This window comes from Oryzias latipes, chromosome 3, assembly GCF_002234675.1.
Source record: "Oryzias latipes chromosome 3, ASM223467v1".
Classification (NCBI taxonomy): domain Eukaryota; kingdom Metazoa; phylum Chordata; class Actinopteri; order Beloniformes; family Adrianichthyidae; genus Oryzias; species Oryzias latipes.
The window spans coordinates 7,844,626-7,856,038 of NC_019861.2; the positions used below are offsets into that span (position 1 = coordinate 7,844,626).

Genomic DNA, 11,413 nt, shown 5'->3' on the forward strand with positions numbered 1-11,413 from the left:
CATCAGCTGCGCTAATGATCAAAGGATTTGTCCCAGATTATGGAAAGCCATTAGTGTAATACAGTTTTTGCATGATCTAATGTGGATACAAAACCCATCTGAAATGTACCTGTGTTGTGTTGAGTAAACTGGGCGACATTTTTTCTGGAAATGCAGAAGTCTGTGGAGAAACCTGTTCTACAAAGACATGTTTTTCTCAGTGTTGAATCTTTTATAAACCGAGATGCAACACAAACTGTCCTAAAGTCGAATAAAGAAAAAGCTGCTTCTTTGGGTTGTGGCATAATGCATAGAACCATTTGCCTAGGCTGTGTTTTCTGTTTGTTTTGCACCTTGCTTTTTGTGGGACATTAAAACAAAGCAACCCCTTTTGTTTTGAAGCAAACAATGAATCTAATTTAATGCAAAATAGGCTCATAAACAATGACATCTCTTTTAATTTCTCACGGAAAACTGTAAAATTGCAGAAATGAACAAATGGCTATGAATAAAACCGACTCTCCATTAGAGTGCCTCTACATTTAATTATGTAAGGGCCTACATAACATCTAAGTACATAATTTTTAATTCAATTACCATTTTTTAACAATTCATTATTTGTATCCATCTTGACAAACCTGCGTGTTCGATTGGAGAGATTTGAGTTTTACCTTTCTTTACTGTTCGTCTATCACAGATGGTTGCAAATCCTCTGATGAAATGCTCGTGACCTCCAATGGGATTCTGTCCCTTTCACTTGAGAGCCCATTAATTGTCTGCAATTATCCTTTGCAAGCATGGCATCTGTCAGAAGTACCTCTCCTCTTCCTACGTGGATAAAAATGCCATAGTGGTAAAGGTTGACTGCGACATTCACCATTTATTGCACAAAAGATCTTGTACAGTTCAAATTTGCCATCACAGATCTAAAAGGGAAAAACAAAAAACAAAATAAAACCCTGTTTTTTGGAATCCCTTCTGAGTCCTGTTTTTAAGGGGACATATTTTAAACTTTGCAGAGACACTGTTTTGCATACAGAAGATTAATGATCAAACTGCTTGGAATTGAATCTACTCATCGGGAACAAAACAATAGTGTCATTTGTCAACAGATGGATGATATCATTTCTTCTTTTCATTATAATGTGCGGTTATGGTTTCCAAAAGGGACTCACCCCTGCTTTCTGTGATGCATTCTAAATCTTTAGTGCAAATCTTCGACAAACAAAATCATGGAAATGAAATGAACCAAGGACTTCATAAGGCAACAGTTATAAATATATCAAAAATAGTCATCAGAGAACTATCTTTGTTACAAAAACGGTACAAAGGCTTTATCCTGTACCAGCGAGAAGGACATGTTTTTCAGTTCCTCGACTGATTTCACAGCCTTATAACCCAATTGATTAAGTACTTTCTGACAAACTGTTTGCGTGAAATCTACAATGTCATAAGATAGTTTCAAACGCCAACTTTCTGCGTTAGCTGCTGAGTCCCTCACGGTTCCAAACTTGTGTTTAGCTGAAGGCTCATTGCTGCCTTGAGTGTTTGTACGTATCCAGTGTTTCACATTTTTATCCATAGATAATCCCAGGAAGTCATACATCTCCTGTGTCTTGAGAAGTGGATTTCGAGCCAAATCCTCGTATCGAACCACCATGTATTTCCCTTTAAGCCAATGGGGATGGCTCAAGCCAGTGGAAACAGAGTTGGAAAAGTCTTCACAAATAACTGTGAGCTGATTCAGGTCTAGATTGTAAGGCCTTCTCCCTGTGGCCCTCCAAATGCGCCATAGACGATATGGGTCCCTGAATGTCTCAATCCGTGATGACAGGATGCCACGAGGGTCTCTGACTAGCTGAATTATTTTAATATTCAGTCGAGGATCTTCAACCAGAGCTCTGAGATCCCCAATCTCTGGTACCCGAACAACTTTGATGGCAACGTGCCGCTTCTCTTGGCATGCTTCAGTCGCTAGGGTCATGTTAAGAGTTGCACATTTCTTCACACAATCTCCTTCCTCCACGTTTAGATCACCAGGACCAAAGGCATCGCACACAGGTTGCTGACACAGCGCCCGGCTGGCCCCGCGACGGAACAGCTTGTCTGTGGTGTGGTTTGAAGGAGTGGGCTTGATGTAGTTTTCCAAGAAATACAGGTCGCAGCCATATAGGCTGCGTAGAAGGTCTCGACTGGCACCTAAAGTCACACGCCGCTCTGCTGGATTGCGAGTGTATGACTGTCGTGGGACCAATGTGGCATAAACATGATAAAGGGGTTCGAACAGGTAGAATATATCCTGGTGCTGATTCAGTAGCTGGCCAACAAAGGATGATCCACTTCTTGTAGTGGCTAAGACTAGTATGTGCAGTTTACGAGTGGAGTTTACTGAAAAGTAGGAGTAGTCATCGCAGCCCCCCCCTCCAGCTGTTCCTCGCTCAAAGGATGGGTCTGTCTCCTGGGCCCCAACACCGCAGTTCTGGGGGCTGGGCAGTTGGCAGAGCTGGAAAGGCTTGGAGGTGAGCGTCCGAATGGCTGTGTACTGGATGGCGATGGAGGCTAAGGCCAGCAGAATCACTGACTTCCAGGAACATTGCATGGCTGAACCACTTCATCTAGACACATGCGTCTTTTCCAGGTCCTCCCTGGGAAAAAAAAGAGGCATTGGTCTTTAATCTGGTAATGTTTTAGTGTCTGCAAAATAAGTGTCTAGAAACCCAGTCATTATTTGACTTCCCATGGAACAACTTAATTATGTGCTGTCCCATTTTAAGACCGACTCAGATCATCCTTTAATCTATTTTTAAATTGTTCACAGTGGTTCTTTTAATTATGACAATGCCACTTTTAGCCAAATTCAAAAAACCTGTGTCGTTTTCCAGCACCTAGTTTGAGCAGAGCGGCAGGAGTTCATTCGAAGTACCCCTCTATTTTGTGGGTGGGGAACTGCTGGTGTGGAAGTAAGCCCATCCAATCATCCACCTGTTTAAACTTTCTCCCACTAGTTTACAGCCCCAGCCTAACGTGTAACAAAATTGGCGAGCAATATTGGAGCTATCCAGCCATACAGCTTTGAGCCAGATAACCGCTCCGGCGAGGAAAACAAAGACTTTCATGGATCTAGTCGTCTATAAGTGGATGCATCAGAATGCAGCGGAGCAACACGTTTTTTTTTCAAACAGCATTTTTTCGTCTGCTCCTGATTCACAATGAAAAAAGAAATACTAAGAAAATGCAATTTTGAGCTTAATTGTCTTTGTATGTCCTCCAGCATGAGAAAAAATGCCACATGAACTTGTTAAAAACATGTTTTTTTTTTTTTATTGGAGTCTTTCTTTAAGTAAAATTGAAAAATATAAATTAAAAGCATTCAAGCTCCATCAATTATGAACAGAAACAAAAAAATGATGTGATAGACTGGCGACCTGTCCAGAGCCTGCCTTCGCCCATAAGTGGCGGGGATAGGCTCCGGCAGCCCCGTGACCCCGAAAGGGATAAATGGAAGAAGATGAATGCATGAACAAAGAAATGAATTGGAAAAGAGCTTGTACATTGATTCATTCCACACTGAGGGTGAGTCCTCCTGTGGTTTAGTGCGCCCGATATTTTATTTATGCAAGGGCCAGACTACCATATTTTGATGTTAGCACTTCTGTTGGAATTAATTCAACGATCAAGCATATGCTAAACAAGGAAAGAAGAAAAGCCGTAATCGTGTGTGTCTCCTGCCAGCACTGCAGGTCTAAATTCAGGAAATTAAAAAAGAGAAAAAAAAAAGATTCTGAGCCTCTGTTTTGGGCTTTTTCCAATCAGCTGACACAGCCTGCCAAAACATGTACAGCACTCAGAGCCAAGATAAGTGCAGAACATGCACTATTTAATTACAGTAAGAAAAGTTTCTGTAAAACAGCCCAGATATGAGAATTTCAGAGAATACCAGTCTTGACCATGCAGTTCAAAATGCAAACCAACCTTTTTTTTTGGAAAGAACAGCTAATTACTCTACATTACACAACTGAACTGTTCACCCATTTGTTTTGACATTTCTATATTTAACTAAGAGACCTCATTAGCCTGGGTAACTGTACATTTGATCATTAAGGAAAAAAACGGGTATATTCAATAGGCAAATAAAATAATTTTAAGCTCCACTGCCAAAGTCATGTCAAGGGGAAGTGTTGCTTTAAATGCATATTTACAGAACAATGTAAAGAGACTTAAATATACATTTAACAATAGATTTGGCCATTGCAAAAACTAAATGAGGAAAGAAACAAAATAAAATAAGGAAATGAGAATAAGCCAAAAGATTGGATACAAACTTGGCAAAACCTATTTTTAAAAATGAAAACCCAGTGTTTAAAATGACATTTAATGCATTTTTTTTACCTAGGTTAAAATCAAAATGGAAACAGTAATAATTTTGGATACACTATAGAATAAGTCTAATTTGTCATTGTGTTCCAAGGCCTATTTTACTTTATTAGAAGACGTTTGGATGAAGCTGTTCAGATGAACGCATCCTTCCAAAAAAGCGCACAAATGATCGCATCCCACCCTGTCGCAGACGCACAAATACTCACTTCGAAACCCCAGAATGAAACCAGACAATGTCACAGAGGGATTTCAGGCTTCTGCAGCTCGTTGGTTTGTTTCTGATGCAGCACAGACCGCTGCTGCTGCTTCCCCGTTTAGTCCTCAGACGCTTCCTCAGTTAGTAGGGAACGAATGCGTCCAGCACGGTTCCAGTTTTCCATCTGGCATCGTTGAAGTTCAGCGGGAGGAGCCGGAGTGATGGAGCGACGCCGGAGGAGCGACGCCGGAGGAGCGGCAGCAGCAGCAGCAGCAGCAGCGTTGTTGTTTACCAGCCAGGCGGGGAGACTGCGCGCGGAAAGCGGCTCCTCTTCACAGGCTGAGCGTGTGAGGTACAGCGACACAAGGACCGACTGTCTGGACCACCCCCCGGCCCTCCCCCTTCCACCTGCCTCTCTCTCTCTCTCTCTCTCTCTCTCTCTCTCCCCTCCCCCACGCACGCGCACACTCTCAAACAGTCATTTTCACTTTCCTCTCCCCCCACATCCACACACGCGTATCAGACCATCACTTATCCAGCATGGGTCACTGTGATTCCACCCCATGTTCCCTGATTGTGCAAATATTTGATTTGCATTGAAGGATTTCCTTAACTCATAGTCCAGCCAATCCTCCAGCAGGTCAGACCAGCATCCATTCGTCAGGAGGACAGTTTCCCTCCTAAGTGGGAACCATGCAAGTGAACACCGCTTCTATGATTCCTGCCATAAACCCTTTCCCCGTGTCAATACGTGTTTATGTGCAACCCACTTATTGATGTGGGAGTGGATGGGCTCACAATGAACATGAAGAATCAAAGTGTCTGAACAAAGAGAATGGGGGGGAAAAACTGTTCAACAAAACAAGTGAGTCAAAAGAACCACGAGCAAGTCTACTTCAGAATTCTACAATTTTACAACATTCGTGCCGCATTCTTAGAGACGTCAAATTACTGATTAATTGTAATAAATTAATTACAAGCAGCTTAATGCGTTTTTTAAGGGCCTATATCATGTAAAATCATCTTTTTGGTGAATCATAATGTTCATTCCTCACTAAAATCAACCCCAGAGTGGTATTTTGATCTACACCACACATTTCTTTCTTTTCTTTTTAACGTGTTCAGTCTAACAGCTGAGAAAACAGATGAGAGACTTATTTTACTTTTACAATAGGGTTATGGATCTTCCGACACAAAGCGTATATTAGTATAAACCCCTTTTTTTATTTAGGCTAAACTTTATTTATATTGATTATGTTTGTATCCGTTATTTTTTTTTTGATCGGAAGGAAAAGAATAATAGGGAAGAAGAGAGGTGGATGTTAAAGAGGTGGTGAGGGGTAAGGCAACAACAGAAAGGGTGGAAAAGGGGGGTTACAGAAAAAGGATGGTGAATAAAGATTCTCAGCATTTTTCAAAAACCTGTGGTTTGAGCACCACCTGCTCCCAATCCATGAAAACGAGTTGGCTCTCACATTGTAACGTAGATAAGCGAGAAACAGCCCCTTCCAGGAAGAGTCTGTGCTGCCAGCACCGCTCCCAAGCTGACACACACACCCACTTTCAGAGTTAGTAGCTAAATGCTTCTCTTTTATATGCACAAATGCACAACCAACAAAAGATCAAATGTTGTTTGTTTTCGTAGGTGAAACACAGACACACTGCCTACACCGGTTTTAGGTTAATGCCATAAAATGGGCGGCACCCACAAGGAGAGAAAGGCGGAGCCTCAGAGATTGAGTCGTCTTACTTCCTGGTAGGAAAATTTGCTGCAAAAATTAATATTTGATTTAAAAAAAAATCTTTAGCGTACCAAAGGTAATATATTATCATATTGGGGCGGCCATTGGCAAGGGTAGGGCAGTCCACCTCGGATCGGAAGATTGCTGATTTGATTCCCGCCATGTGTCGAAGTGTCCTTGGGCAAGACACTAAACCCCACCTTGCCTCTGGTGGAAGGTTGGCACCAGTGTTCTGCAGCTGAGCCACCACCAGTGTATGAATGTGTGTGTAAATGGGTGAATGGGACTGTGACTGTAAAGAGCTCTGGGCCTTCGAAGAAGGTAGAAAAGCGCTATATAAGTATACGCCAAATGCCATTTTGCCATTTGCCATATAAGGATATAGTTTACTCTGAAAGTCTTACAAAAAGCAGGATATAGGCCTGTTAATCTCATTTTTGCAATGGACAGTTGTACATTCAGTTCTGATTATGCACATCTTGAAGGTCATTATGCCACTTATACCATGGTCACTTGGAGAGAAAAAAATAATTATAAGTACTTTAATACTGCTATATTTTCTAGATTAAAAAGCAGACTATTTTAAACACAAATTGTTCTAAACATTGAGAAGTCAAACAAAGCATCGGTTAAGAGGGAAGGTTGACCTTTTTCTGTTTGTTAGTTTTTTTTCTGCCCCTGATTCACAACATATCGTATAAAGAAATACATAACAAATGCAAGTGTGCCCTTAATTTTCTCATTTATGTCCTCCATCATAAAAAAAGGCCAAAAGAAAATGTTATAAACACCAAAAACACAATTTTCATTGGAGTGGGTCTTTAAATAATGTTTTAATGCGGGCAAACAAAGATGCAGTTTAAACGTAGGTTGATGTAAATGCTGCTACCACTGAGTTTAAATAAACATGTAATGTCTACTCAGATTAGAACTCAACACCCTGGACTCCCACGTACCCACATCCTCTGGCAGATACAAATACAGTCTGCAGTGTAAAGACACAATAAGAGCAAAATCTCAGAATAAATTATTTGGTTAATTCATAATTTATAAGATACTTAAGAGGCACAGACTCATTTCCAGCACCAATAAAAAAAACATTGCATAAGTAAGGGTAAATATTTCTGTAATGATTAAGAGAGCATTTTTCTTGCTAAGGATGCCTTTGCTTTCCTTGACAGCGGTCACGTGAGGAACATGGAAATGAAAGTGCTGAGAAGCTGTCAGGAGCTGAGGGGTAAACAGTTGAGTTTTTCTTAGTGAAGAAAAAACTTTAGATTTTTCTTTTTAAGGTCTCTTAATAGCAGGGTGCTTTTTAAAGCTAGAAATGGATTGTTGTGTTTTCAAGGTTTAAGAAGTGCTGAAATGTCCAATAATTCCTTTAAAATGCTTGACACTGAAATAACATTCCTCTCGATGAGACTGACTGAGATGAAGGAAATAAAATGATTGTGAAACTGGAGATAAAAGTTCCTCTTTTAAAGGACACAAAGTTCATCTTTTTTGACTATTATTAGGAAGAACACATTTAGTTTTTGTCTAGCCTGCTTTTATTTTGATATTTACATTTCTATGTGTTTTCCCTTACATGACTATGTATTTATAGTACAGTTGAATCTGTCAATGCTTTCTGAAAAAGCTTGATAAGTCTTATTAAATGAAAATAATAATTTAAAAAAATAACCAGTAGAATAAACCCAAAGAAGGCCACTGATAATTTAGTTGAGTTTTTTAACCATTTTTTTTTTATCTCTCATGTTTATATTACATAGTGGGGGCCTAAAGTCAATTTCACTTTGTATTTTTGCACCTTCTTAAGGTGATCCTGAGGTTGTCCTTCTTTGGATCAATTTTCTTCCTTACTTTTCTCCCTGCAAAACAACCAATAGAAATTTAAACAATTAGGGTTTTGTCTCATTTTCTGTTTCTTAATTGTCTGTCAGTAGGGAACCTATTAGCAACTGATCTATTTCTATAGAGTCCTAGAAATCTTTTTGTTACCTCTCAATTTGCCTCCAGACAAATACATTTAACCAGAGGTGTTTCTTGGATTTAGGTGACAATTTATGTTGTTTGGTTTAACCCTTTAACTGTTCAACAAAGACTAAATCAATAAAATAATGTATATTTTCTATTGCCTTGGGGAAGTAATGCACACAATGTCTTTAATACTATTTTTGCATGTTAAAATGTTCATAGCTTTTCATTCCTTAATTCATAGGTTGAGCATCTATGTAGCTACACTGACTAGTGTAAACATCATGGGCGTCAAATGCCTGGTGTGTTTGTAGCTTATGACAAAAATGCAACCCACAAAAAGCTCAATCACATACTATTGCTAAGAAAGCGTTCATATTTTAGTGGGCTAAAACTGTAAAAACACTACTAAAGCTACATTTAAGCATGTACATGTTTTCTTTTAATGTTGCCTACTGCCCCCTTGATGGTTACTCAATTGCACAGGCTGTTCGCTTACAGAGATCATATGCACGTTCAAGCGCAGTCATTTGCAGCAGAAAGTCTTTGATTGTATCCCCATTTGCAGATGTTTAAGGAGACGTTTGTGCTTAGCTGGAAACCATGAAGCTTCTCTGCCATTGTCTCAGCTCCACAGATGAAAGGGGCTCTGGATGTGCTTATAGCTATGCCACAGGGAGGGCAGCAGAGCAGCAGCTATACAGCTCAGATTCCATGCTTGTCCCCAGAGCATTCATGTCAATGAACCCTGCTTCTGGAAGCCTTGTCAGGGGACGCTCTCCCACACCGAAACTGGGCATCTGCTGTGGTGCGATAGCCTTTCAAGTACATTATCACACAGGGCTATTCTTCTTGAGTATGCTATAAAAGGATTTGTGATAGATTCATAACATGCCAAGCTAAATAATTTGTGTAGCAGAGATGGAGCAGGGGGGAGGTTGTCTTTTTGTTCTTCATTCTTTCCTCTTCTGCCAGATTTGGGTCCTTGGCATATTTTATTTTAAATTGAGAATCTGTGTAAACGAGGCTTTAAAGGATCATCCGGATCTTTTTTGAATTATTAGGAGAGCATATCACAAAGAACTTGTGTATTTCATATATAATTTGACATCTATTAAAAACAATGCAAAATATTTTGTTTTTAACTGAGCTGCATCGATGCTTTAAATCAAAGTCTGTTCTCCAGCAAAGAAATAATTATTCCTATGAGGTTATTATAGTAGTTTGAAGGCCAATAACACTGACTGTTTAATTCTTTTGATGAAATAAACAGGGTAGTTGCTGCAAACTCGTGCTACATTTAAAGATTTGCTGTTCCCAACATTCCAGATTCACCATCTTATTACAGACTTGTTGAGTCTGTTCTATTCCACAGTCCCAGTGTAATATAAACGTTACGTACACAAAAAAACACATTTAACCCTTGTGCTATCCTAGGCACTATACCATTGGGAGTTGGGTCATCTAGACCCATTACAGTGCGCTGAACCTTTTTTCTTCAATGATTTGTGATCTTCACTGGTGTCCATGGATTACATGAAATCTTTCCACCTTTATCCACGTTTTTAATGGTAGGGATAACACTTCAATCTAAGGGTGGGGTCATAGTATAGCATAAGGGTTAATTTGTAAGACAGTGTGGTTACAAAAATTGATGAACTTTGTAGCATTTGTTGTTGGGAAACGACAGTCTAAACGTGTGTCATCGACCAGGAGGGAACAAGCAAAAAGGACACCAACTAAGAAGATGTGTTAAATGTGCAGGCGTATCGGCATTATGTTGTCATTGTTTTTTAGGCGCTTTGAACTTGTCTTGACACCCATAGAATACATTTTTTTAACTTCATTTTTTTTGGCAACATTTATGTCTACATTTATTTTTACGGCCATGAGTTTTTGGTGGACAAACTCGGGTCATCTGTAATTTTGATGAATAAAACAAGTTTTTTGCCTTACCTTTTACTAAATTGAACTGTTGAAAATGTATTATTCCATAAATGAATTCTGATAGTATACTAAGCAAATTGAAATAAATAATCTTGCATAATGCTTCATTCACATACAGTTAACACGTATTTGTGCAACCTAAGTGCTGCTACAAAGCAAAAGCTTTGTCTTAAATAGAAAATTATTGAATCTACAGCATTGGTTGTGTGGCTTGCTGTGTGTTAACTGAATATATAACTGCTTAAAATATGTCTGCCAGTTCCTGTTTATTACCTTGGAACATGTGAAATCAAGGCATCAATCCGTTCTGACCAACACTCACGTAAAGGAACTGCTCAGAGGGGCTACAACTGAATATAAAGCTGATCTGCAGAGGATTACTAGAAACAAGAGATGCCAGAAATCCCACTGAGATCCTCATCTCTCACTGCAGCAAGGTAGAACTTCTGAGATGTGGTTTGGAAAACACACCTGACTGAGCATGCTTGTGTGAATATTTTAATAATCCATTAAATATCAGTTTTTCATGCAAAAAGTCAATCATTAGTTTTTAAATAAATTTAAAAAATTAAAAAACTTTTTTTTTTTTTACTGAATGTTAAAATTTAATTTATGCTACACACATCTGAAATGTAATGTATTTAATGTGTTTTTTGTGAATATGAATTACTTAAACACCAGAAGGATGCTCTGTCCAGATGTTTGTGTATTTGTTGGTGTAAGGGTCATTAAAAGAGGAATGTTGAGATACAAAGAATTACCAGTTAAATACTGATGGATGAATGGTGAAATAAATCTGACTTGTTTTTGTTTTTTTCCATGAATGACTTTTTTTTTTTTTTAGATTAAAAAAGTAGAAATAAAAGCTTTTAGGTTTGATCACAGACACATTCTTCCTATGGCTGTTTTTTTTTTTGCTTCGTTATTTTGGCTTAAGCTGCAGATATAGTTTGACCTTGTCGTTTTTGTCTTTTTAAAGCAAATATTTCAAATTCTGTTTTAGCATTCAAGACAACAAGAAAAGCACCAGCGAATGTGTTAGTGACTGGAAATATTTAACATCTCCAGCAGCAGTAGTTACAGCTTTATTTGCTTGAGACTGCTTGAAATTCAAACAGCACATTTTTCCCTCATGAAGAGATTTGTGCTGTGAAAACCCACTCATTCTGTCTTCTGTCTGTTTCGGCCAAAAATC

The 11,413-nt window shown here is 39.0% G+C and overlaps 1 protein-coding gene across 1 annotated transcript; it reads right to left on the bottom strand.

The window, feature by feature from the left end:
* Window positions 1-836: 836 nt before the first annotated feature.
* On the bottom strand, window positions 837-4,948 carry chst1 (carbohydrate sulfotransferase 1). Its single transcript, XM_004066843.4, has 2 exons — window positions 4,563-4,948; window positions 837-2,624 (listed from the first exon to the last, which is right to left on the bottom strand). The coding sequence occupies exon 2, from the start codon at window positions 2,576-2,578 to the stop codon at window positions 1,292-1,294; it is 1,287 nt and encodes a 428-aa protein (XP_004066891.1). The 5' UTR covers window positions 2,579-2,624; window positions 4,563-4,948; the 3' UTR covers window positions 837-1,291.
* Between the last annotated feature and the right edge of the window lie 6,465 nt (window positions 4,949-11,413).

Coding starts and splice junctions, on each gene's coding strand:
- chst1 (XM_004066843.4), bottom strand. CDS start 2,578: ATGCAATGTTCCTGGAAGTCAGTGATTCTGCTGGCCTTAGCCTCCATC.